Source organism: Sturnira hondurensis, unplaced genomic scaffold (assembly GCF_014824575.4).
Source record: "Sturnira hondurensis isolate 20B ecotype Veracruz unplaced genomic scaffold, ASM1482457v3 Scaffold0002840, whole genome shotgun sequence".
Taxonomy (NCBI): Eukaryota; Metazoa; Chordata; class Mammalia; order Chiroptera; family Phyllostomidae; genus Sturnira; species Sturnira hondurensis.
In genome coordinates this window covers 23,868,503-23,893,465 of record NW_028075471.1, presented here as the reverse complement: position 1 = coordinate 23,893,465, position 24,963 = coordinate 23,868,503, and the positions used below count along the sequence as shown (strand labels likewise).

Sequence of the window (24,963 nt, the reverse complement as noted above, 5' to 3'; positions counted from 1 at the left end):
CTACAGTGGCACTAACATTATAAGGGGCTGACCACTGTCCTCCGTTTTGTGTGGACGTGTCACCCAGATGGCCCTCAGTAGACTGGCACTCAGGATGGGCCCTCCTGTGTTTAAGTCCGCTGTCACGGCACCTGGTTCTGCCGTACAGATCGGAGGACTGACAACAGATATCCGTGAGTCTCAGTCAGGAAGAACAATCCGTCTTCCCCCCCTGGCATCGCTCACCAGGGGTCTCCTTCGTTCCTTCACCCCCGTCACTGCCCTGCAATGGGAAACCTGCAGAGGGAGGATGAGAACAGCAGCTGGAATCTGAAGGCTTCTCTCGCCTTCTCTCCCTTCTCTCTCCCTTCTCTGTCCTTCCTGTTGGGGGTAGGGAACGGAGGGGAGAAGCATGCTGACGCTGGCCTGGGGTGGCCGAGAGAACAGTGCTGTGGCCCTTCGTAGGCACCTTCCCTCTTTTTTGTGTACTTCGACTGTCGGCAATGCGCTGGCCTTCAGCCTCTGCTGCACCCAAGGGGAAGCCAGGGAGCTGGCCTTGCACGGTGTGTGTCGTTTGTGACGGCTTCGAGGCCGAGTGGGCACCGCAGCTAGCTCCCTGCAGACCTGTGAGGTGCGACCTCTGCCTGCTCTGTAAGGGTCGAGGCCTCCCCCACTTACCCGTGCGGGTCAAGGTGCAGTCGGACAGAAGAAGGAATTTAACCAGGGGGCTCCATTTGTGTGTGTTACTCTTTCCTTCATTCCCTTATCTTCCCTGCACTCCATGTTGTCATCCATTCATATTTTATACCAGTCCCTGTCGCAGTTCTCTCTGTCAGACCTCTCTCGAGGCACATACGTTTTTCTAATACATAAACACTTCCTCTAGAACACCGTGGAGCTGCAGCCCCTGAGGGGGGCGGCCCCGCCAGGTTGGAAGGGAGCTATAACGCCACCGCCCTGACCCCAAGGCCTCCTCACCGGGCCACCTCGCAGCTGTGCTGTCCCACCATTGGGCTATCTGCACTGAATACTGCCTCTGCCTCCGCCGCACCCCAGATCGGGGTTCCTGGTGGTGTGCAGTTGGCACCACCGCCATCAGCTGACACTGTCAACTGTGCAGTCAGCCTTTCCGTTCTTTCTCCCCGTGAAGCAGGCCGAATTCTCTGGGTACCACTTGATACATGAGACTCGAGTTGCCAATGTAAACCTTGGACAAATGGAGAGAAGGACAGCCTATTGCATCCTGTCATCTCTCCCGCATTCACCAGATATGCAGGTCTGGGTGACATGCACATAAGTAAAACTTGACCACTTTTCCAAAGGCTAAGTTTGCGTCACATCAGACATGTGGAATTCTTTGGGAACTTTTTTCTCTTGTTATATAGAAATCGGATTTAGAAAGGCATTGACTTCATTGCATTATTATTATGACCTCTGTTATTTTAATGTATAAGATAACCACCTTTCATTTTATTGAAAAATGTATACATTTTAAATTTATATAAACTTAGATGTGATTTCAGAAAAATTTCATTATCACATAAAATAATTCATTTTAGTTTTCCCAAATGTCTTTTCTGAATTAGGTGGTAGTAAAGTTTAATCATTTCCATGCCTTTACAGGATGATTTCATTTTATTAAATACTTCATATTTCTGCAATACTCTTCTGCCTTTCTATTTATAAATTTTCTAGCAGTGTTTTATCAGCATTTGGTTTGTTACTTTGGGATAATTAAGTGCTGTTATAAAATGTATCCTTCTAAAGGAAGTACTGTATTGAGCCAGTCACCATTTTTTGTCGTTGTTGTTCCCAGGTATATTTTATACTGGCGGAAAAGGTTCAGCGAGCAGCCCGTCACGGATTTCTGTAGTGTGATAAGAATCAACTCCACAGCCCCACTTGGTAAGTACACATCTTGGCACCTTCTTTTGCCTACAACCCCAACATTCAAAGAAATAATCTCACTTTCTTAAATTAGAATTCTCTCACTTCTGTGACAGCTAAAATTAAATTGCTCTGTTTATATTGCCTAACTTCAATAAAGCAAAAGGAGACCCATATTCCAGAAGAGAGATCTTAATAAATAGAAAGACCGACAGATAGAAGGATAGATCATTTTTTTAAGGAATAAGTCCTGGAAAACAATGGTAATTTGTTTCTCATTTGTTTTTCTAATCTCTCAACAGAAGAGCAGGACAATTACTTTTTGCTATGTGACGTTTTACCAGAAGACAGAGTACTTAGGGAAGAGCTTCAGAAGCAGAAACTGGTAAGAGCTGTTTTAAAGGATGAGCAGTATGTTGGAAATATGCACAGAAATCATTGCTGTTCCTCTTTGTTGCTGTTTTTGCTTTTTATTTTAGAAACTTTCAAACATACACAAAAGAGGAGACAATACATCAAAATCCTAAAACAGAAAAAAGTGTACACTTGACTGAAGATTAAAGCACTTCATGTTAAAAATGCAGAAGGGATTTGGGGCTTTGTTTTGCTTCCTGGGTTCTCTCTAAAATAACAACAGAGCTTGCACGTTTACGTGTAATTTTAACTGCCTGACACATGGTGAACACCCTGGGCTAAAACGGAGTTGAATTGATGAAGGTTTTTTCTCCTCTTCACTGGAATGCGCTCTGCACCAGCTCGGCTTTTGTCCCATGTGTGCATTAGGCACGAGGCTTGGTTAACACAGTAGCCTTCCTCCTCCACAGCCTGTACCCTAAGAACACTGGTTTCAAAATCTTAGCATCTGTCATCTTTGAAAAAGGTAGCAGCGTATGCAAGTGCTGAAATTTCATTTTCATGACGTGAACAGACATTAATTTCTGAAGTTATTAATTTTGTTTTAAAGTGTGGTTTTTCTTTACTATTTGTGGTTAATCTCAATTATTAGATTGATTGAAATCGACTTGTTCTTCCTTTAGGGGTTGTTTATGAGTATTCCTAGTGTCTTTGGACTTGACTAGATAACACATTATGAGAGAGCGCTGTGGTTTCACTGTTTCTGCTGAATCCTCAGGAGATCGAGGCGGAAAATAAATCCAATCTACCACAGTCGTGTGATCTGAGAAAGTCCCTGAAGCACATTCTATGTTGTAAACCTCCCAGATGATTATTTCTCCTCTAAGAAGGGACGATATTTTAGGATGTTGATTTATATGTAAGAAAACAATATGCTTTTTCTGTAGCAGCAAAGCCAATGAGGTAACAGGGCTCCCTGAGTTCCTCTTATTTTTCTATTGCAATGTCTTAAAAATCTGCAAAAGAGGAATGAATTTACTGTGACATTTTATGGATTTTGTTTGCTTGGACTTAATCATAAGTCTTACTTTCTGTGAGTTTTTTTCTCACTCTTATTCACAACAGCCTTAACCAGGAGTGATACGGCCGTCATGACCCTGGCGCCCACAAGGGTTTCCTTTAAGAACTCACACCCCGGCCTCAGCCACTGCCGTTCCTCAGTACCCAGACTCTTTATCATATGCCCACAGATAGACCCAGGCCCCTAGAAATAGCTACTCCATAAAATGTAGATGCCCCTGGAAGATTCCATGGCTTCTCCCCCCCTTCATCAAGCAATCCCCCGACACCAGGTAGATGCCCCGCCGTCCATCCCCTTCTGATGCTGTCTGCCTGGAGAAAGCCGCAGGTCCCACAGGGCGAGGGCTCACTCCCACCCAACGGCCCCCACTCCAGGTGCCAAACCCAAGTCCAGGTTGTCGCCTCTACTTCTGACCAACTGGCTATAAATCAGAAATTCCCACGACCCCTCCATGGGTTTGATTTGCTAGAGCAGCTCACAGAACTTAGGAATCCCAGTTACTAAGTAGATTTATGTGCATATTACAAAGATATTAAAGAATATGAATGGACAACGGCCAGATAAAGAGATACACGGGGTGAAGGCCCAAACGGAGGACTCTCTGTCCCTGCAGAGCTTGAGGCCCGAGAGACAGCACGTGGACTGGTCCCGGTCCATCCACACGGGAGCCCTCCAAACCCCCTCCTTCTGGGACTGTATGGAGGCTGGGGCACGATGGACTCAGTCAGTGGCCGTTGGTGATTGAACTCAGTCTCCAGCCTGTCTCCCCTCCAAGGAGGTGGGGCTCAGGCTGGGCAGTTCCAGCCCTCTAATGGTTGACGCCCCAGGCAACCAGCCTGTAACCTGGGTGCTCCCCAAAAGTCACTTCAGTGACATAGCAAGGGCACCTGTATGGCTCTCAATAGGCAGGGAATCCCGAGGATTTTAGGGGCTATCATGCCAGAAATCCAGACAAAGGCCAAGTATATGCTTCTTATTGTAAGTGACAACATCACCCTTTTCCCAACTTCATAGTCTGACCGATCCTTAGGTCTGATGAATGTGAGCAGCACGGCGGCTTAAAGAAGCAAAACGTGACAAAACTGTAGCCAATCTGTTCCCAGACATTGACTTCCTGTTTAGCTAGGTGATCATATGGAGAAGTTTGAGACGTGGCATGCTGTGTGTCCTTAAAGCATGTTAATAGCTTTTAATAAACTCTTATAAGGTCTGACTAGCTTTTACACTTTCCTCCCTTTAGCTTCCTTTTTTGAAAGCGTTCCTTTGGTCACATCATTCCACCTTAATCCTCTCCGATGGTGCTTTTCACCTACATAGGTATTTGTGAGTTTGTCAGGGTCTCATCCCCCACCCAGGATGTCACCCTGTAACTGCCACCACTGTGCTGCTGCCACACAGTAGGTGGTCAGGTTGTGTTCACCCTGGCTCACCTCAACCCCAATGCTAACTTCCCTTACATTAATCTTTTCCATATGGGTTTTCAATCAGCTCCACAAATTTTATTTGCCTAAAGCCAAACTCACTTTTTTTCTATCCAAACTTGCAATTTGCCTCTTTTCCTTTGCTTCCCATGCTCCTAGTCGCTCAGTTTAGACATTTCTAGAGGCATTTTGAACTCATGCCTTTCCTCACCCACCCAAGTCATTTGTCCAGTCCTGTGGGTTCCTCTTCTGAGCCCTGTGCCCACTCCCTTCTGTGCAGTCCTAGCACCTCAGCTTAGCTTGTCTACACACTCACCCGCCAATCGATTGATCAGCTCGCGAGTCTTAAAACATATCCGGAACACTGTAGTCTCTTCCAAAGCCTGCCATGGACGTTACATCGGTATAGTCTTGAGCTTTCCTGGGCTCAAACTGCCTTTCCAGGGCCTCCCTGCGATCTTTCTTTGCGTTACCCAGTGTGCAGTTCGTCATTTGTTCCCCAAGTCCATGTGCGTTCTCGGCGCTGCTGCAGCGGCGGACACGCAGCCCACCCCCCCTGTCCCGGCAGAGCCTGCTGGACGGGGAGAGCGTTGGTGCAGCTCCGGTGGGCTGACCACACCCAGCGCTCCGCCCCGCCCCGCCAGCCCGCGGGTCCGCTGTGCACATGTCACGTCTGCCTGAAACTCTGCCGCCCATCCGAATCAATAGCCCTCTTCTGAACCTGATTTTTTTTGGCTTTTCAATTAGCATTAGTGTTTAAAAGTCTGTCTTCCTTATTGGATTAGATGCCTCGTAAGTGTTGAATTTGGACATTCACGTCTCTATCTTCTCTGAGCCTTGTTCACAAAGTAGTAACTTAAATTTAATCCTGAATATTGGCTTGGTGTTTCTATAAAGTCTTATAATCAGATCTCCCTGATATGAGAAGGAGATAGGAGGCAGATGTCCTCAGTCACTGGGTCACACTTTTCACGTAAGCGTTAACCAGTCCTCGGTTTCCTTTGTCTGCAGAAGACATGGGACATTGATAACTTCTCAGTAGCAAGATGTAACTTTTAATTAAGTTGAGATGAAGGGAAATATCCACTTAGCTGCATGGAGATTTTTTTATTTGTAGTCACTATTATAAATGTCAGCTTGAGAGGTCATTTATGACAACTATAAATACTTTATGAAAATTTTAACCTATGTAGCAAATTCATCCTCTGGATAGGAACCAAGTTTCTTTGTTTTTAATGCTACTTCATATCTCCCAACTCCCCCAACAATAAAACAAAAATAAAATGAAATATATATGTCTTTCTCTATGATTTTCCATCTTTCTTTTATTTTTTTAAGGTTTTATTTATTTATTTGTAAACAGTGGGGAGGGGATGGAGAAAGACCCGGATAGAAACATCAATGTGTGGTGGCCTCTCATGCACCCCTTACTGGGGACGTGGCCTGCAACCCAGGCATGTGCCCTGACTGGGAGTCAAACCAACAACTGTTTGGTTCACAGGTCAGCACTCAGTCTACTGAGCCACATCAACCAGGGTTCATGCCACTTTCTTATAGATTTTAGTGGCTTCTAGTGAAGGATCAGATTATTTACTATCAGTGACTTCAAAGTAACAGTCATTTTACATTTACACCTTTCTTGCATAATTCCTAAGCACAGATTCATTAATTGCTTCTAGCACAACTGTCCCAAATAGAGATGCTGTTGCCCACTGAATGTGACATTATTGTTAATGAGGCAACAGAGATCAAGGGAGCTGCAGTGACCACTGAATCATTTTAACCTTCAGGTTCATTAATGTTTTCATTTAGGAAATGAACGTAAATCTAGTCGGACCCAGCACGAAACTGAATCTTGCAGTGTACCAACTGAATTTGAATTTCACATGGCATTTTTTAATATACATTGGCTCTGTGAGATCAGGAAGGCAATATCGTGTTCTCCACTGACACAGAAAGTCAAGGTCGAAGATAAGAGGAGATATGCTCAGAGCCCCGTGAGATCATCTATTAAAGGAAGGAAGCAGCTCCCGCTCTTTCTGCCCCCAGGCCCCCCCCCATTCCCGCTGCACCCAGGTCCTTTGTCAAATGTCGTCTCCCTCTGTAAGCAAATGTGACATTTTCTAAGTTGACATTTGTACGAATGAATAAAAATGAATGAACAGGACATCAATGCATGCGTGAATAAATAAGTGTCTTGTTCCCAATGCTAAGAACTTTTTTGGGAGAAAATCTAGTATCAGTTTTTACCACTATTATTTTAGGTCAGTGGTCAGTGGGAATTTCTTTTTCCTGTGAGCCTAAGTTTCTCAGGTTTTCTTTTACACCTTGAAGATAGTGTGTTTTAAGGGTCTCCTCTATCTTCAGAGAAACACAGGGCTGTTGTGCCTGATCCTGAGTTTATCCTAGAAGAGACCGGGCAGGTGGCACTGGGCTGGGCTGGCCTGGCCACCCCAGCAGCTCTGGGCGTCGGTGTGGAAGGCAGGGTGCTGTGAGTCTCCCACGGCCACCACTCAGCGGGTAAGAGGCTGCCTCCTCTCACCGGGCTGGATTCCCTTATTCCTTTAATATAGACAGAAATGCAGCTGCTCTAGTTCTCATGTGTTTGCCCTTTGCCTGTTTTTTTTTCTGTATTTATACTTTTTTCCTATTGTGATGAGCTATTGTATGTAAATGGTTACATTTATGTTATTTTTTCCCCTGCTAGTTATTTTTTTAGGTGTCCTCTATATCCTGTCTTTACCTTTCCCTTCAGAAGCCACCTCAGAAAGGCTCACAGTAGAAGGGAAATACTGCCTGTCCACCCTGGGTCACGAGCAGGTGGCTGTTGCCTCACCACCACAGTCTCGGGGACGGGGGGTGGGGGGTGGCTGGGGTCTTTTGGCAAGGTGAGGTGTCACATCAGAGCCTATGGGTTCAGAAGAGTGTATCATCCAGGTAAGAAATCCCTCCCTGTCTCTTTGTTTGTTTCATTGTCTTTCTTTAGTTGTTGGCATATCTTCTCTCATTTATTTAGTAAGATCTTTGATATTGTCAAAGTTAACTTTCCTTTATCTCTCATACAGAGCAGAAACCAGTTGATTTTATGATTTTTTTTAAACTATATAACATCACTGATAATGTCTGTTTTAATACCGTTATTCCTGCCTCTACATGCAGAAGTGTGTTTTTGTATAAGTGTACTAACTGTTCCGTGTGAATATCATAAACTCACATGCTCAAGTCATCAGACCCTGGCAAACAGCTTAGCCTTTCTTGGGGCTACCTAGCATTTTTTTTCTTGACACTTAAAATGGAATTCTTTGGAGGAAAAGTAGCTTTTTATTTGACCCTAGTCAGAGAGAGCACTTCTCAAATATTTATGTAAGTTGCAAGCAGATTCTCTTTTGTAAGTGGTTGAAACTGTATATCAACATTTGTACACAAAATTAATTCATGTTTCTGTTTTACTTTGTCAATCACACTTGTCCCTTAATCTTTAAATCAGTGGAAATTTACTGAGTTTTTTACACTTTAATTCCCTCATCCCTCATCCCCCATCAGATGGGATAGACAGAGGGGCAGGAATATAAGCCTTCAGCGAGTCTCTCGAGGGAGACTAGCATGGAAACACCACACTGCCGTCGGAAGGAAGGACAGCAGGGGGTGGTGCACCTGCAGGGGTGTGTTCTCATTGTTTCTCATCTTCCATTTGCACCCATCCTACCCGGTTTTTTCTTTCTTCACTCCCATCTTTATGGTACACTGTTTGATAGCAGCGTGACACACTCAGTAGGCGGAGGTGGGTGGGAAGGCAATCCTCCCACATGCCTCGGGGACTCGGGGCGGGAGGCCGGGAGCCGCTCCCACCTGCCTGCCTACAGCCCTCAGGCGCCTCTCTGACTGTGGTGGGTTGGTTGTGCTACATCGGAACAGGGCACAGGGATCCTGGCTCCTGACCCCTTACTAGAGAGGTCCCAGCAGGCTCTGCTGCGCCATTTTCTGTCCCCGCAGCTGCACGAGTGAATGGCCTGTGCCAGCACCTGTTGGGCGTTTCTGACAGCGATAACTGAAGACATCAGCCTTGGGTTTACTTCCTTATGTCAGTGCACGCCGTTCCCACGGGGTTTGTCATTCTAAACATCAGGTTTTATTTTCCTGTGTACTTACCGAAATTGACATTTTCTAAATTGCTTTTTCCTNTGCTGCGCCATTTTCTGTCCTGGCCCCGCAGCTGCACGAGTGAATGGCCTGTGCCAGCACCTGTTGGGCGTTTCTGACAGCGATAACTGAAGACATCAGCCTTGGGTTTACTTCCTTATGTCAGTGCACACCGTTCCCACGGGGTTTGTCATTCTAAACATCAGGTTTTATTTTCCTGTGTACTTACCGAAATTGACATTTTCTAAATTGCTTTTTCCTACACTGGCTGATTTTTGTAACTTTCCGCCTAACGCGCATTGTCATTTCCTACGCCTGTGTCGTCCCCTGTGACTGGTGAGTGCCGTCTGCCGCACCTGCCTTCCCATTAATGTCCCTGCTCCCCTCATGCATAAAGATGAGGACAGGCGCTGACCCCTTGCTACTGCACTTGACATTTTAAACCAATTAGAGCAGCGTGCAGCTTGTTATTAGGACTCTTTGCCTAACACATGAGCTGATCTTGCATTCTTACAACTGTGGTTTGCATCCAAGTCTAGTTTGCAATGAAAATATTATCTGATTTTGTCAACCCCTTTGTGAAGTTCAAACATATAACATCTGTGACGCCATCTTCATCCTTCTATTCTACTAATCCATGAATAAAATGTAGGCTATCCAGCCAGCGTTAGATTTCTTTAGGAAAATAAAACCACAGGACTGGCAGGCTCTGATCTGTGCCTCTGTGTGAGGCTTTATAGGGACTGTCTCCTAACGTTGTATTTTTTGTTCACAATGGACTTTCGAATTTATGCCACCGGTCATCCTACCAGATACCAAGCTTTGCAGAGGAGGAGAGGAGGGAAGGGGGAAGAGGGTGGAGAGGAGGCAGGGAGAGGGGAAGAGAAAGAGAATGTGTTCCCTGGTGGCCTGGGCGGCTCCTCCCCGTGTGCCCCTCACCAATACCCAGTCAGCAGCCGTCAGCATGGGCCCCACAGAGGGACACCCAGCGCCATTAAAGCTCAGCGCCATCTTCTCCATCACAGCAAGTGAACGGCAATGGGAACTAGGGTGTCGGGGATGGGAATGATGAGGCTGACTTCCACCCTGAGTCCTACCCAGTCAGGGGACATGGAGGACATGAGGACTACAGGAAGCAGCAGCCCCGTCGAACAGGGACAATGGCAACTGCCTGGGCACCGTGGGGACCCCAGATGAATACAGCACTTCTGCCTTGGCGAGCTCACACTCCGGCGGGGAACTCTTGGAGTTGATGGTGTAAAAATAGTGGCACCAGTGAGGTCTTCCTGGCGGTTGACCAAGTACTGTGGAAGGCCGCTAGTGAGTTATCCTGTGGTTTAAGACTTAGGGGCAGGGCACTTAAAACAAAATGAAATGTGTGAGCCCAGGGCAGCCTTGGTGGGAGGTGGCGGGGAGAGGAGCGCAGAAAGACATTCCTGGGACAAGTACAGAAGGTTAGCCCTGGCTGGTGCAGTTCAGTGGGTTGGAGCATCATCCTGTAACCAGGAGGTTGTGGGTTACAGGATGGGTCAATTCCTGGTCAGGGCACATGCCTGGGTTGCAGGTTCAATCCCCGTTCCAGGCACGTAGGGTCCCTGGTCCACATGCATACAGGAGGCAACCAATCAGTGTTTCCATCTTCCATCGATGTTTCTTTATGAAAAAATGTCCTCAGGTGAGGATTAGAAAAAGTAAAAAATAGAGAGACTTTTTTAGAAATAAAGAAATTAAAATATTTTTTATAATAAGATATTGGTGAGAAGGTAAGTGTCAGTGATAGACATAAGGAGGAGCTACTGGACTTGAATAGTTTCCAGGTTCACTGAGTTACTTGCACATCATGACGTAGCTATGAATAACCTGATTCATCTAAATCCAATCTCAAGAAGTATGTGAGGACTTCTTAGTTCACCAAATTGGTTACAATTGGATAATGAAAGCTGCTCCAGGTATAATAGTCGCAGAATTAAAATAATTTTCATCTTAATGGTTTAAGTGAAATTTGATCAACAATGTATGATATTTATTTGATGTTCCTATTTTAAGAAGTGAGGGAATTTTCCTCTTTGTTTTTAAGGCATGGGCACTTACGAAAAATAATAAGCAGACCATTTATTAAAAATGAGTAGACTTTATTAGAGTGAATAAGTGGAAAAGTAGTTTGCTATCATTTTATTTCAAAATACTTTTAAATGATAAAACAAAACTAATATCTACTTTAATGTACTTAGTTTTCTTAATTACTGGATTCAGTAATTATCGCTCTAGTTCATTTCTGTACCTTCACTTGCATCTCCTGTATTTCTTAAATAATGGTCTTAGTAACACACATAGAGTTATTCTTTTAAGATTACATACTTATTAAAAGTATATATACAGTATTACAAGTAAAAATAAAAATTAAAAACTTTAGAACTTTTAAAGTCACAACCATATTAAGTTCCTTTTATTGGGATACGTTACGTATACAGTGGGTGCGTGTATATAGATGTGGATCTCAGCAACTGTCACCATGGCTGTGGAAAGCGCTCTGCTCAGCGTGGAGCAGGAGGGACCCCTCCCAGAGCTAAGCCCCGCCCCTGCCAGCCGGAGAAGCTGGGGTCGGGTGCCAAGTGAGCTGCCAGCACTTACCGAGCGCCTTCTATAACACACTGTGCGCTCATGGCCTGACGAAGTCTGTGCTGTTAGTAGAGGGGTCGGGACTTGCCCTTCTTGAAAACCAATCAGCATAGGTGCCAATGGAATGTACACACTGTGGCCCAAGGACAGGTGTCGTCCAGCAGAGTGGTCAGGGACAGTCACCGCTGTGGTTTGTAGACTGTTTCTAAAGCAGTTCAGACATCACCAGAAACTAAGTCCTGGAGAAGTGGCATGCCCAAGGCCGCGTGAAGAATCGGTCATAAAAACAGGACAGGCGTATAGTTCTCCTGAGTCCCAGTCAGCTTCCACTGCCCACAGAGAGGTAGCACTGGGACTGAGCCCTGAGGGAGTCGGAGGCAAAACCCCAGTAGACGGAGACTGGTGGAAGAAAAAAGGGAACAGCCTTGGGGGCTTGAGAAATGAGAACAGGGCTTTGAAAATGACTGTGGAGAGTAACACCAGGGTTCGTGCAGGGAAGCAGGGCGAGAGGAGGTTGGGATCGGGTGCATGGCACCATGAGTGCCGTTCTAAATAAGGACTGTGGGCTTTCTTTCAAAGAAGTCAGAGAATCACTTAGTATCACCTTCGTCTAAGTCAGGTACCAGTTCTAAGTGTTTCACATCCGATGTAGATGTTATGGATTTGTAGGCTGAGTTTCCGAGGCCCAGCTACATCCCTCTAGGCGAGCGTCAGATTGGCATACTGATTAAATGTGGGCACCAGGAAAATCTTTCCTATAAATCTCTCCATCTGGTTACCAGGTCGTCAGTAGATGCAAATAGCAGAGACCCTAGAAGGAAGAAACAAAGCACCCCCATCAGATGAGAATAACGGCCACAAAGCCCACCCAGACACAAGAGTGGGGGCCATTCTTCCTCAGGTTCCAAACATCGGACTTAGTTGTCTTCATAGGATCTGATTATCTGGGTTTTGTTTAGCTGGATTTTAAGAAATTCTGTAGCTTTGCTCTCAGCTCTCAGGAGAACAGGAGGCTGAACAGAGAACAGCAAGTGGAGAGGAGGTGTCATCAGGGAGCCAGTTGGTGGGCACAGAGTAGACGCACTGGCGATGAAGGAAAGGTTTGGTGAGCAAAGGAGACAAACCCAGACGGCCACGGAAGAGAAGAGGATCAGACCCAAAGGGCACGGCCACTGAGAGCCGTTTGCGAGGGCAGCACGGTCCTGGGGGTTGGACAGAAGGTGTCTGTTTCAGTGCAGCAATGTGCTGCTGGTCTCAGCCAGAGCCCCGCCCCGCACAAGCAGGTACACTGCACCTGGGGTTCAGAGAGCAGAGACAACGTGGGCGGTCCCTCAGAGACCGTCCTGTGCAAAGTCATTAACCCCTGAACCACTCAATTACAATTTCTGCACCCTAGAAAAGCTGCTCATCCCAAACACCTTGTTCTAATTAAGTCAGAAACAAGCATAATTATAATTGTGTATGTTGTCTCTCCGGTCACCTTAGTATGTCGTACAGCCTGCAACACCAAGAAGCTAGTCTGTATCAGACCCACTCAAATGAAACTTTCCTTGTAGGAAGGACTCAATGCTGCCTGCCTTCCCAGCTCTCCGTGCCCTGGATTCTGAACTCATTTGTTCACTAAACAGAACAGTCGGGGTTGTATGTTATGTGCCTGCACATGCTCCAGTGGGTACCTTCTGGGGAAAAAAAAGCAATGTGGTGCCTGACAATAACACCATCTTTGGCACCAAATAGCTATGTGGCTTTACACAGTCATCCCGAGATCTCTTTATAGGGAATCACTCTCCAATTCTAAAAGGCCGGTGCTGAGCAGTGCTGGTCAGAGATCTTACTGGAGTGGACTAGTGTAGCTAGCCGGACTAGAATAGGTCCAAGGGGGAAGCATTAGGAAGATGGCCAAGAAGGAACAGGCAGAGTGCTCCTCACATTGTTGCAGTCACAAGTGAGGTGTGGCCGGGGTGCAGCTGGAGCCCAGCAGTTGGGTGGAGAATGCAACCAAAGCAGAGCTCCCTGGCCACCAGGTCCCTTCTCCCCGGCCACAGGGCTCTTCCATGCACTGGTGGCATTAAAGTGGAAAAACTCTTATGCCCATGAAATGAACAGAAAACAAAACGTGGTCTCGGTGGCCCCCCCTTCCCCGAAGGAGGGTCTGGGGAAGAGTTTAAACAGAGTTCGCACGGGGCAAGACAGATCCTGACAGAACCCATGCAGGTAAGAATGAGGAGTGAAGGAGGTACCTGAGCCGGCAAGGTGAGGGCTGACCCGGACTCTGGCCGCCTGTCTTCCCGTGGTTGTGGGCAGTGCAGGTGAAGCGACTGGGAGTCGCCCATGGCGTCATCACTGTCAGGGGCTCCAGACCATGGAACAGAATAGCCCTGTGCCAGGTCCACACCCTGAAAGCAGCCTGCGGCGCTGCCCTCACTTCCCAGCGTGGCGCGCAGGCCCTCAAGGTGCGCCGGTGTAACACGTTCGGCCAGAGAAGGCTGTGGTGGTTTGATGTCCCTCTGGTTTGACTCACGGATCTTTTCTGTTTGTGTTGAGTCAAAACTAAGAAAATGTTGAGTGAGATCTTCCTCCAACCCCATCTGGGCTGTGTGGTCTCGAGCCTGTGAACCAGAACCCAGCGGTGGCTGCCACTGATGTGGACAGAGTCCTGGATGCAGGGCTCTGGAACAGGTGTTCTTTCTTAGGTCACACCAAGAATGCTTGTAAAGGTTGTTTTCCTTTTCCAGTGCCTCTTTCATGTGATGTTTGCTGTCCATTGTAGTCTTTAAAGAGCAATAATCAAAATCGTCTGATATGTGAACCTTACCCCTTATATTTCTCCTGCTTTTATCCCATTCTGCTGTGCATCTGAGGAGTTCAGCTGGGTTTTCCCATCATGCACACTGGGGCTGCAGCATCTTCTGGTGCCGTGGTTTCCGGGATCTCCCCCGGAAGCCCCTCCACCCAGCTCCCAGATCCCTGCCCCGCACATGTGCAGCTCAGGGTCTGGTCAGAGGCCGAAAGCCCCGCACAGTTTCCTGAGCCCTTCTCTGAAGCTCTGCTCTCTAGTCCCTCATCCCACAAGTCCCACCAGTCCGGCGTCCTACACACTCATCTTTTCTTCTCTACCTAGCATTTGGGTTCAATTTGTCTATGTTGCAATTGGGAAAACACCACCCAAGAGAAGATGGGCCATGCACATGTTACTCTTTGGTCCTCAGGATCATGGCCCTGTTACCCCGTGTCTGAAACAGAGCAGATACACGGAGCAGTTTGTTTTGTAGTTTACAGGGGAAGTGCAATATCCACTCTTCCGTTATGGCTGAAAGCAAAAGGTCATGAATTCATTTTTGTTAATGGTAGCTTTTTATTTTTTCTTCAGTGGATTAGTATTTCTAGATGTTTGGGCGGTACATGTCCAGAAAGGCCACATGGAATGTATTAAGCTTCTGGACCCTCATTCTTTTTTGTGCAGTTCCATAAATACTTACAGAATCAGCAATAAACTTCACAGCGTTCCTATTTTGAGCCCCATGCTATGAGAGAAGCATGGGGAACAGCATGCCAGGGTAACATAAGACCAGCAGAGAGACTTTTTTATAGCTTCAAAGAGTCGCCTGACCCTTTTGGAAGAGGAGGCAAGCGGCGGCTCCCGAAGGGGCGGTGGGTGAGGAGTGCAGGGGACGGATGCTGGCCGATAACAACCCGATCCAGCCCCTCAGGGCCCTTTATACACCGAGTTATCTGACTCAGCCCTGCAACAGTGCCATGGGACAGTTTCCTTAACTCTTGCAAGTGAGAAAACGGAGGACTGAGGAGGCTGAATCGAGTCCAGGGGAGAGCCAGGTTTCAAACCTGGGGCTGCTCAGTGTGCCAGGGCTGAAGCGCAGACGTGTTTACCGTTGTCTAGAAATGGCTGCCCACTAGCGACAAGAATCAGGGTGGATCTTAAGGAACAGATCAGATTTGCAAGAGTGAAAAAGCAGAGGTAAATCAAATGACCTCAAGGAAAGGTGGAGGGAGGTGGAGTCACCCTCATTAGAGCAGGGCGTTACCAAAGCATAGTTAAAATTATCGCAGAGAATAACCAGGTAGCCAGCTCTGCGTGTATACGGTGGGTAAGAAAAGTGTTTCTAGCAGCCAGAGAGAAGACGGCCTGGTGGAGGGGGGGGAGAAGGTGGGCGGCCTCTGGAGACACACTTACAACAATCCTGTAGTGACTGATTTGAAGGGGGATTGGTGACATTGTTGGCAAGGGGGAGAGAAGGAATAAGAAAGTTAGTTCAAGTGAAAAATAGATCAGAACTTGATTACAAAGTAAACGGAGAATTACAGAAGGGACTGCAGCAAAGACCCGACCACAGTTTTGGTTTTAAATGAGAGTGAGCACACGAAAGGCGGAAGAAGCGTGTGTCGGGGAAGGGTGGTGAGCGCTGCTGGCTCCGCGTTCCCTGCACCGTGCCCCAGTGGAGCATCACGGGCACTGACCAGGATAGACTCCCAATTCCAGTGCAAGGGAAACAGAGGAACGTGAAATCTCGTCAGCGCCCCAGGACTGTGCCCGCTTTGTGCTCCGACCCCGGGTCCCTCCTATTCGGCCCAGACTCGGTCTCTGGCTACCTGCATTTATTGAAGGCCATTCCGACGCTTTTTCTCCTCCACAGAGGGGGATTCTGGAGCAGCAGCAGCGGGAACGGAGCGATGACAGTTTCCGTGGCGTCTGTATGTTTTGCAATGAGGAATTCCTCGGAAACAGGTTTGCCACTGTGCATGTCTTGTAATGCGACTGTTTTTCCTGTGAAAAGCCATCCGGACACCTGCCCTGCTTGTATGAGCTGAGTTCGGGGGTCCGCTCAGGTCCCTTCCGTGGCGTCAGCAGTGATTTTTCAGTCTGCCTGCCGTCAGAGATGGACTGCAGTTGCTCTAAGCAGAGCAGAGAAACGAATTTCTTAAATGCCAAAAGTAGATTTATGTTTAACATTGTAAAACTTTTAAAATCGGCTGGCAGGCAAGACTGTGTGAACAAACCACTACAGACACACTGTCCTATATGAACTTGTTACCTAAACTTTTAGCACTTGGGCTGGTTTACTTTTGTTTAAAACAAAACAAACCAGCACTGAATCGCTGCAATCCCAGGTTGAAGCAGGTCTCGGGCAGCTTTCTTTTCCCTGTGTCCGTGACGAATCAGAAAAGTGGTACAGCACAGTTTCTGTGACAGGTCAAAGGCCAGACACCCGACTCCCCTGTGGAGTGTGGCCCTGCCCAGTGGTCGACAGGCCAGAACCCACCCACACGGCCCCGCGCCTGTTTCGGGGTGGAAACCCCTGTGTCACCCTCCTCAGCACTGTTGGTCACCGCTCCCCGGGCACGGTGGCTGACCCTTTGTCTCCAGGCAGGTCGCACCTCATGCACGTCACTCCACTTTCTTCCTAGATCGATCCTCCTGAACCACATGTCCAGAGAACACGCTTTCAACATCGGACTGCCCGATAACATCGTCAACTGCAGTGAGTTTCTGCGTACGTTACAGGAGAAGCTTGACAAGTAAGTCCTTGACGCACTGCAACCTGGATCTATGGCTCTTGTGAACCATTACAAGTTCGTAGTCAGAAGTAACTGCAGAAATGGACTTTTTCCATGGTTCATGTTGGAGGACTTCACGTCTTGTGTGATAGTCTTCACTTTGTACAGATATCATTTGGTCTGGTCTTTAAATGAAAGCATCCCATACATCAAACAATGCCCACACCGCATCAGTGTGTTAAATGCGGTGTGATGAAGACGCTCACCGTCCAGCTCAGAAGCAGAACGCTAGTCATTGCTTTGTCCCCCCGGGTGCTCTGTCTCATGAGTATTCCCCAGAAACCCCTGTTCTCAGTTTTGGATTCATAACTTCTTTACTTTTCACTATAACTACCTTACATATTTAGTAAGGCAAACGTACTATCGAGTTGAGGTCTGTCACTCAACTGGATGTGAGAGAGAAGATGCCGCACGGGTTCTTCTGCCCTTTCCTGTTTCTCTGCACTTGTGAACCATGACACTCCACCTGTCCCCAGGTGACATCCTGTGACCTTGGGTCCTGGAGCCCAGCCTGTAGAAACGAAGAAGGAAAGTCTCAAGGTTGTCCAAATGCCTTTTAGAAATCTAGCCAACTTTACTTTCTGGGAAAGGGTCCAAGACTGCTTTTTTCTCAAAACCTGTTTTTCTTTATTTAAATATAATCCTAAAGAATGTGGTATCTCAGCCTACAGCGTGTAGAGCAGTGACATTAAAAAGATGTATCGAGGGATGTAGATTAATTATAAAAACTTCTGAATTCGTATTCTGGTATCAACACCACATTAAAACAAATCCCTTCATTCTCTTACTGGAGAACCCTTTGTTTGTAAAGCAGTGCCAGAATATCAATCATCATCAGCTTATCGCTCGTAAACTTACTTATAAAACACCACAGTTGGTTCAATGGCATGAGAAATTTCTGAAAGGTATTTAGTAGAGATGAAAAGAATTCAAAATGGCAACACCTGATTTCAGTCATTTGCAAGATTTCATGTAGAAGGCAGATTAATTCTGTGTGACTCCACAGAGTGGAGCTCCAGGGACCATTGGGTAGAAGTCACAGGGTGTCAACTGTCAGACTTAGCCTGAGAAGGACATTTCCTTTGTGATTGGTTGGAAACTGGCCATCACTGAGTGGTCAGGTAATGAATTCCTCCTCAGTGGAAGTATTCAAGTAGAAGGTTCATGAGAATGATAGGATGGTAACTACCATTTATTGAGCACTTACTGTGTGCTGGGTATTTTATTTATAATATATGTACATGATGCACATATGCACATGTTTCTCTTCAGATATGTATAAATTATATAGACATAAGTGTGTATAAGTTTTAAAAATTCTCTAAGATTAGGTATCGTCTTCAGTTTAGAGGTCAGGCGAGAGGAGTGAATCCACTGAGTCGCCCAGCCTGTAGGTGCCGGAGCTGGGCGTCGTACCCTGCAGATCAGCTCCCGGGAGACACCAAGCCATGGACCCCTCGTCACACGTGGCAGACGCAGCCGGTGCTTGCTATCATCACAATTCTGTGAGAACACGCCTGCATTTGCGGTTTTAGCATAGGCAGTTTGATTAGTAAACCATCAAATTAACGTGGGCTGTCTTTGCCACAGTTCAAACTAAACAGCTGACTTAGCCAACTTGAAAACACACATGCGTCCCACAAAGCCAGGGAAGCACAGTGGGCGGGGCTCCTTGACAAAGCTGCCCCAACCGCTGGAAGGCTCTGCGTGACCTAGGGCTCCATAAGGACAGAGCCGACCGAGCGCTGTGTCCCCACCCCAGCCTGCAGTGCCTCTACTGCGAGAAGGTCTTCCGGGACAAGAACGCCCTGCGAGACCACATGAGGAAGAGGCGGCATCGGAGGGTCAACCCGAAGAACCGGGAGTACGACCGCTTTTACGTCATCAACTACTTGGTGAGCCTTTCTCCTCTCCAGGAGGAACAGGGCGCATCCCGCAGACCACACCCTGTCTGGGGGGCAGCCTGTGGGGCGCACAGGCCGGAAGGCCCCGGGGGTGGGGGTGGGGGTGCTCCACACAACAGCTGCCCTTGAAATGGTCTTTTGCAAACACAACTGCTCTGGGTTTGCTCTGCTTTGCCTGTTGTTCGCAGAGTGAAATTGTCTGTAGAACCCACAGTCACCCCGACTGAAAAAGTCCCCACGCACTGTCACCTCGAGGCTAGAGACGCCTATATTCCAGTCGAAAGCCATGCGTCTGCCTCCGGCTATGCGAGGTGCTATACTGGGTAATTCTTTTAAAAAGGCAAACCAGTCTCTTCATTCCTCTCCTCTTTTCCAAGTAAAATATCATCCTCTTCCCCACCCCCCCAAAATCATCTATACCATCCTCTTGTGCCAGTTTATTTTTAATGGACACTTTAGAGAAACAAAGCCACATAGGTCATTGCCCGAGGCAAGAGGACCTGCGTATGTTTGGTCCTGTGATGGAAGGACAAAGTCAGAGGTTAAGGACTTTTGATGCACTGAATGCTCTCCTTGCTCAGAAGCCGCAGGCTTCTGGGTGGCAGTCTCTGCCAGGGAGAGAGGCGTCCAGTTGGAGGCATGTGTTGTGAGGGGGCGGTTGGAAACCTACAAGGGGATCTGCAATGGACATCGTGACGACTGTCTCTGCCCCATCTGTAGGTTTTCGGGGGGTTTGCATAACAAACTAGGAAAGCTGCTACTTGTATAAAGAGAAGGGTGAGTCACTGCAGTGGGGTTGGGAGACAGATGCGGAGCTCTCTTTCTGACACTTTGCTTAGCAAATGGAAACTGTTTCTTTCTTCTCACTGTAAATGAATTGGAACTCAAACCCATTGGCACAGAAGGTGTGATTGATTATAATCAGCCATTTTATCTATTGGGCAGAAACAAGCACATCCTAAATTACATGGAAATCTCTGCTCGAAGGTACAGTTTCTGTTTGTGCTAACTAGTCCGTGCAGGGTTGGAATAAAACCGCCCTTAAAGCAAGTTGCGCATGTGTTTGAAGACGGACACAGAGGAAGCCACGGCAGGCTGAGGATTCTCCGCAGTTCGCTGAAGGCAAAGGCTCCCTCGAGCCCCTCCATGGTCCTTTCAGGCCCCTCCGTCAGTCATTCCTGGACCCCGGGACTTTCCGGGTTCCTAGTCTGTTGATGGGGATGAGTCCCTAATGACCTGTTCGCCGCCCCTCGCCCACTCTCTTGTCACAAACTGGTATGGGAGCCAAGGCCCACACGAGGCTGCCTCTCACCAGCTCTGCAAGAGCTCAGACCCACAGCCTTCACTTTCTCAGCCCTGTGTGCTTTCCGCCGAGGTAACTAGCCAGCAGTAAGAGTGATATTTCTAAAAACCTACAGTGTATTAATGATGCGTGAGCACCTTGGAAATGATGGGAACTTCCCTTTGAAAGGGATTGAAGACGCTAATAAAGTCTCTCTAGAGGGTAAGTGTCCTAAGTGAGAGCAGTGCGTGCCAGAGGCACTGCCCTGAGAACAGCCTGGGACCCTGCTGTAGGGGACAGACGGAACAACTCCTGGAACGAGCCTGCGAAAGACTGTTCCAAATATTGATGGCATGGTGTCGGAGGAAAGTGGGGGCCCAGCGTTGCCCAGCACCATTTCAGTTTCACCTCATATCCCATTAATGACAGTCTTTAATTGGAAGAATAACTGCTTCTAAAAGTTTACTTAAGCAATGAGTTTTTAAAATGAGAAAAGGCTGGCACGCATGCATGACTATGGGTGGACAGCAGGGCACCGCGGCCTGCCCCAGCGTCGGTGACTGTGCCCCCGCGCCTCCAGGTCTCTCCTCCACAGCAGCATTCTGCAGGCATTTGAGTGCCGTCCAGGTACCAGATGCCGGCGGGACACAAAGGGAAGCGCTGCCGGCCAGGTGGCGGATCTGAGTCACCGCTCTCGGAGTGTGTCGTAGGCTGGGTGGGAGATGGGCACAGGAGCGTGCTCGTGTGCACACCTGGCGCGGGGGTGCAGCGCCAGTGCTCAGGCCTCCACTGCCACAGCAGGCCCCTCACCCCCTTGCCTCTGCTTCAGACAGGGTCTGCAGACCCGCGGTGGGGTGGGTGATGGGGGGAAATCCAGATGCTCCTGCAAGAGGCACTCTGATGGTCACCACACAGACTGACAGACAGACAGACAGACGTGGGGCCAAAGGGCCAAGGCTGCTCTGGGCTCTCCTCTGCGATCAGCAAGCCGACTGGTTCCCTCTCCTTCTCAGGCAGGGCCATTTCCGTGTTTAACCACACACACCAGCTTTTGAACACTGACAGGCGTTGACTCCACTCAAGGCCCTTTGCACAGTCTCAGGGGTGTCCAACCATTTGGCGTCTCTGGCCCCACTGGAAGAATAAGAGCTGTCTTGGGACATTGTGACATGTAATCACCCAAAAATCTCATGTTTTAGGTAAATTTACGATTTTGTGTTGGGCCACATTCATAGCCATCCTCGGACCCACGCAGCCCATGGGCCGCTGGTTGGACACCCCTGCGAGGTCATGTCCTTTGAGTGCTGGCTGTAGTCTCAGACGGGAGGTGCAGGCAGCAGCAGTGGTAGCAATGGGGACGGTCACCAGCAGCCTCACAATCACACGCTCTGACACCCCTACTTCTGAGAGCAACCCACCACTTAGCATCCTCGTTGCAGCTTCGGTGCGTGTTCCCTGGGTGTGGTGTCGCAGCCCTGAGCTTTCTAAAGGGAGTTCTTTTATAGTGGTTTTATCATTCTTTAATTTTTTTATTCTTAAAGTACATATAGCCATTTTAACAAGTAGGCCCTTAACCTTTCGTTCTTAGCTTGGTGATAGTTCTCTCTAATGAGATGATTTCCATCCCAAACACTCTCTCTGACGGGTTTTCGCATAAGTGCATGTGTTTGGGGGCGAGGGAGCTGGGAGAGAGGATCTCGTTTTCCCGTGTTTTTCCACCCACCCGTGGATCACAGCCATCTGACGCAGGGGCTTGAGGGGGCGCTCTGCACATCCCCACTGACGGGCCTTCCAGGCTGTTTTCTTGTGGTTGCTGCTTTCCTGATGTGACTCATTAGCAGGCGTGGTGTCTTAATTAGAGAGTCCTGTGCTTTGCTTCTCTTCCCTCTAGGACTGGTTCCCATGACGAGTCGTACACTTAACTGCACCAAAGCGGGTGCTCTGGGAAAGTGGGGGCTGCCGTCACTCACAGGCCACGTGTTTCCTGGTACACCGAGAACACAGAGTTCCATCTCCCTCTCACATGGTGCATGGCTACAGCCGCACGGCCTGGGCGTGCGCCTCCCTGTGGCACTGAAACTGAACACCGAGAAAGGTGCAGAACAAAGCTTTGAGTTTGGAACGTGGACGGTGGTACTTCTTGGTGCTTTCAGCTACAAACATTTATTGACAACCGCTATTGCCCATGGCCTTGAGAACAGTGATATCACCAATGGCCCGCCCTTAAGTAATACCTTACCATCGCAGTCCAGTGAGACCAAGTAATGCATGAAGGATTTAATCCATCGCCAAGAGGGTCAACTGATGAGGGATGTGTTGGCCGTGTGGGGGCCATTCTTGGGGTGCATGGTGAGGTGCGGACGCTTCATGACTCTGGGGAGGATGTAACCAAGTCCGAATTAACTGTGTCTGACAATGTCAGGAGAAATCTCTGCACATCTGGGTGATGTGACACTTAGCTGGTAGATAATGACAGCTCACAGACCTCTTAGGAAGTTGATGATAGATTTTCTTTTTTCCTCAAAATCAAAATGGCACTTGTAGCTCTTTTAATTAAATAATACCTTTGAGAAAAAATGTTCCCAACGGCAAGTGCATTTGGTTGTGTTTTCAGAAGAATGGAGGGGAACAGGACATGTGCCTTTATGGCAGAGTGTGTGGGCCGTGGCCATGGTCAAGCTGCCCAGAAGGGCGTCTGTCCGTGTCCCCAGGCCCATTTGCCTCTGGTGCTCCGTGCGCTTCCGCCGGCGCAGTGGGGAGGCCGAGGGAGAGGGGCAACCCACCCAGTCAACTCACAAAATCCTTCTGAGGTGGGGTCTAAATCGGCCTCAAATGTATAGACTTACTTTGTTACAATTCAATTTTAAAAAATACCCTCCAGAGCCCACTGTGTGCCAGGCTCCAGAATGTGCCAGTGAGCCGAGGCCCTGTCCTCAGGGACACTGTAGGGGAGGGGACAGGTGGCACGAGAGAAAAGTGATGCCAGCAGTGGTCAGCACTTGGAAGAAAAATCAGACATCACAGAGGAGTGGAGAGAGACGTGAAGGGGACTGTGGTTCTGGGCATGTCGTCGTGATGTGCCAGCAGGGCATGTGATGCCCCCGGCCAGGCCATGCAGGCACGTGAGTGAGCATGTTCCTGGCAGGTGATGCCATGGGCTGGGCCTTGCAGTCACGTAAGCGAGCGTGTTATGGGTGGGCGATGCCACCAGGGTCGGGGAGCAGGTGGGTGTGAGCTTGCTGCGTTCTCGGGCCTGCAGCAGGACCAGTGTGGCTGCCACGCCCTGAGCAGAGGTGGTGAGGTATAGGGAAGAGGTGTGGAGGCCATGCGAAGGTCCCAGGACCTTACCCAGCACATGTGACATGCCACAGGTGGGTTCACACTAACAGGGGAGGGACGTGTCCTAGAGAAGGGTCACTGTGGCCGCTGCCTGGGAAACAGACGGCCAGGACCCCCAAGAGTCCAATGGGGAGAATGTCTCAAAATCTCTATTGAGAAATATTGGTTTGTTTGTTTTTTAAAAAGATCCCCAGCAGATTCTCATGGGCATCCAGGGTTCAGAAGCACTGACTTACTTAAGTTTAAGAGACTGGGCCTTGAGAGGCCCCGGCTGCTCCTCCGAGCAGAAGAGCACACTGGGGGCATCTCGGGCTGCACACACCCATCCTCCTGCTCCGGCAGCACTTTCGGCGCACCTTCTAGTGTTGTCTGTATCTGTGGCTGCGGGCCTGTTGGTTTGTCCTGTCTGTTCTCTCTCCTCCCCGCCCTGCCCTGCACTCCCATCTCTAACCTCCCTGTTTGTCCCACAAAGGAACTTGGAAAATCCTGGGAAGAAGTTCAGTCCGAAGACGATCGGGAGCTGCTGGACCATCAAGAAGAGTAAGACTTGCCGATGCTGCTAATCGTTTAGTGCTTGAGGGCAGGGAACCAGTCCTTTAGTTCAGGGTCAGACGTCATTCTGAGGAACCAGGGAGAGGGACGCAGAGCTGCTCTGTGTGTGGGCTACTTCTCCCTGCGGGTAACATGGCCAGGACTGCCGCTCATGCTAACCGGTGCGTGGTCAGCCCTGGGAGCCATTACGTGAACAGGCAGGTAACACGTCACTCAGAGAAAAGTACCTTCCAGGGTGCCTTGCTGACCCGGTTAATCCCCGGACCTTGGAGTGACATTACCTTTGTCCTCTGCCTGCTGCCTGTCACAAGGACAGGGAAGATGACTGAGCTGAAGCTAACCTTGTCCTGTGTTTACCCCAGTGACAACCAACTTAAAGCATCTCGGCTCCTTGGCTGGGAACCACATGCCGGAGGAGGGCTCCCCCACCGAAAAGGGCTCCCTGTTTCCCGTCCTCTCATTCTCTCCCAGGACTTGGATTCTCCTGTTCAGGAACCACAAGCAGTTGTCGCTATCTCAAAAAGTAAATGCAAGGAGAGGAAGAGATGGTTGATAATGCTTTTTGAGTTCTCTACCCGCCAGTCTGCCACCAGGTTTAACACTTGCCCGTTCACAATGACCAGCTCTCCCACGCGAGGGGCGCCGAGTGCCTTTGTGGGACATGCTGCCTGCCGTGCGCCGTGCCTTTCCTGACAGCCTCCTGCCCCGCCCCACCCCCCGGCCTGTCCCCTCTGCACGACCGACCTGCTCAGCTCAGAGACACTGCGCCGACCCCACAGCACAGGGGCTGCTCGGAAGGAGCAGAGGCAGGAGGGGACAGCAGCACCCGAT

At 48.7% G+C, this 24,963-nt stretch overlaps 1 protein-coding gene across 3 annotated transcripts in view; it reads left to right on the top strand.

Annotated features, from left to right (window-relative positions):
* ZNF277 (zinc finger protein 277) overlaps positions 1-24,963 on the top strand; it is a 75,464-nt gene that overhangs the window by 45,095 nt on the left and 5,406 nt on the right. For all 3 annotated transcript variants that reach the window (XM_037041122.1, XM_037041120.1, XM_037041121.1), the window contains exons 3-8: positions 1,796-1,884; positions 2,169-2,251; positions 16,134-16,225; positions 16,906-17,016; positions 18,818-18,950; positions 24,053-24,120. In XM_037041122.1, coding sequence (XP_036897017.1) covers positions 1,796-1,884; positions 2,169-2,251; positions 16,134-16,225; positions 16,906-17,016; positions 18,818-18,950; positions 24,053-24,120 — 576 coding nt within the window. The remainder of the gene's footprint in view (positions 1-1,795; positions 1,885-2,168; positions 2,252-16,133; positions 16,226-16,905; positions 17,017-18,817; positions 18,951-24,052; positions 24,121-24,963) is intronic.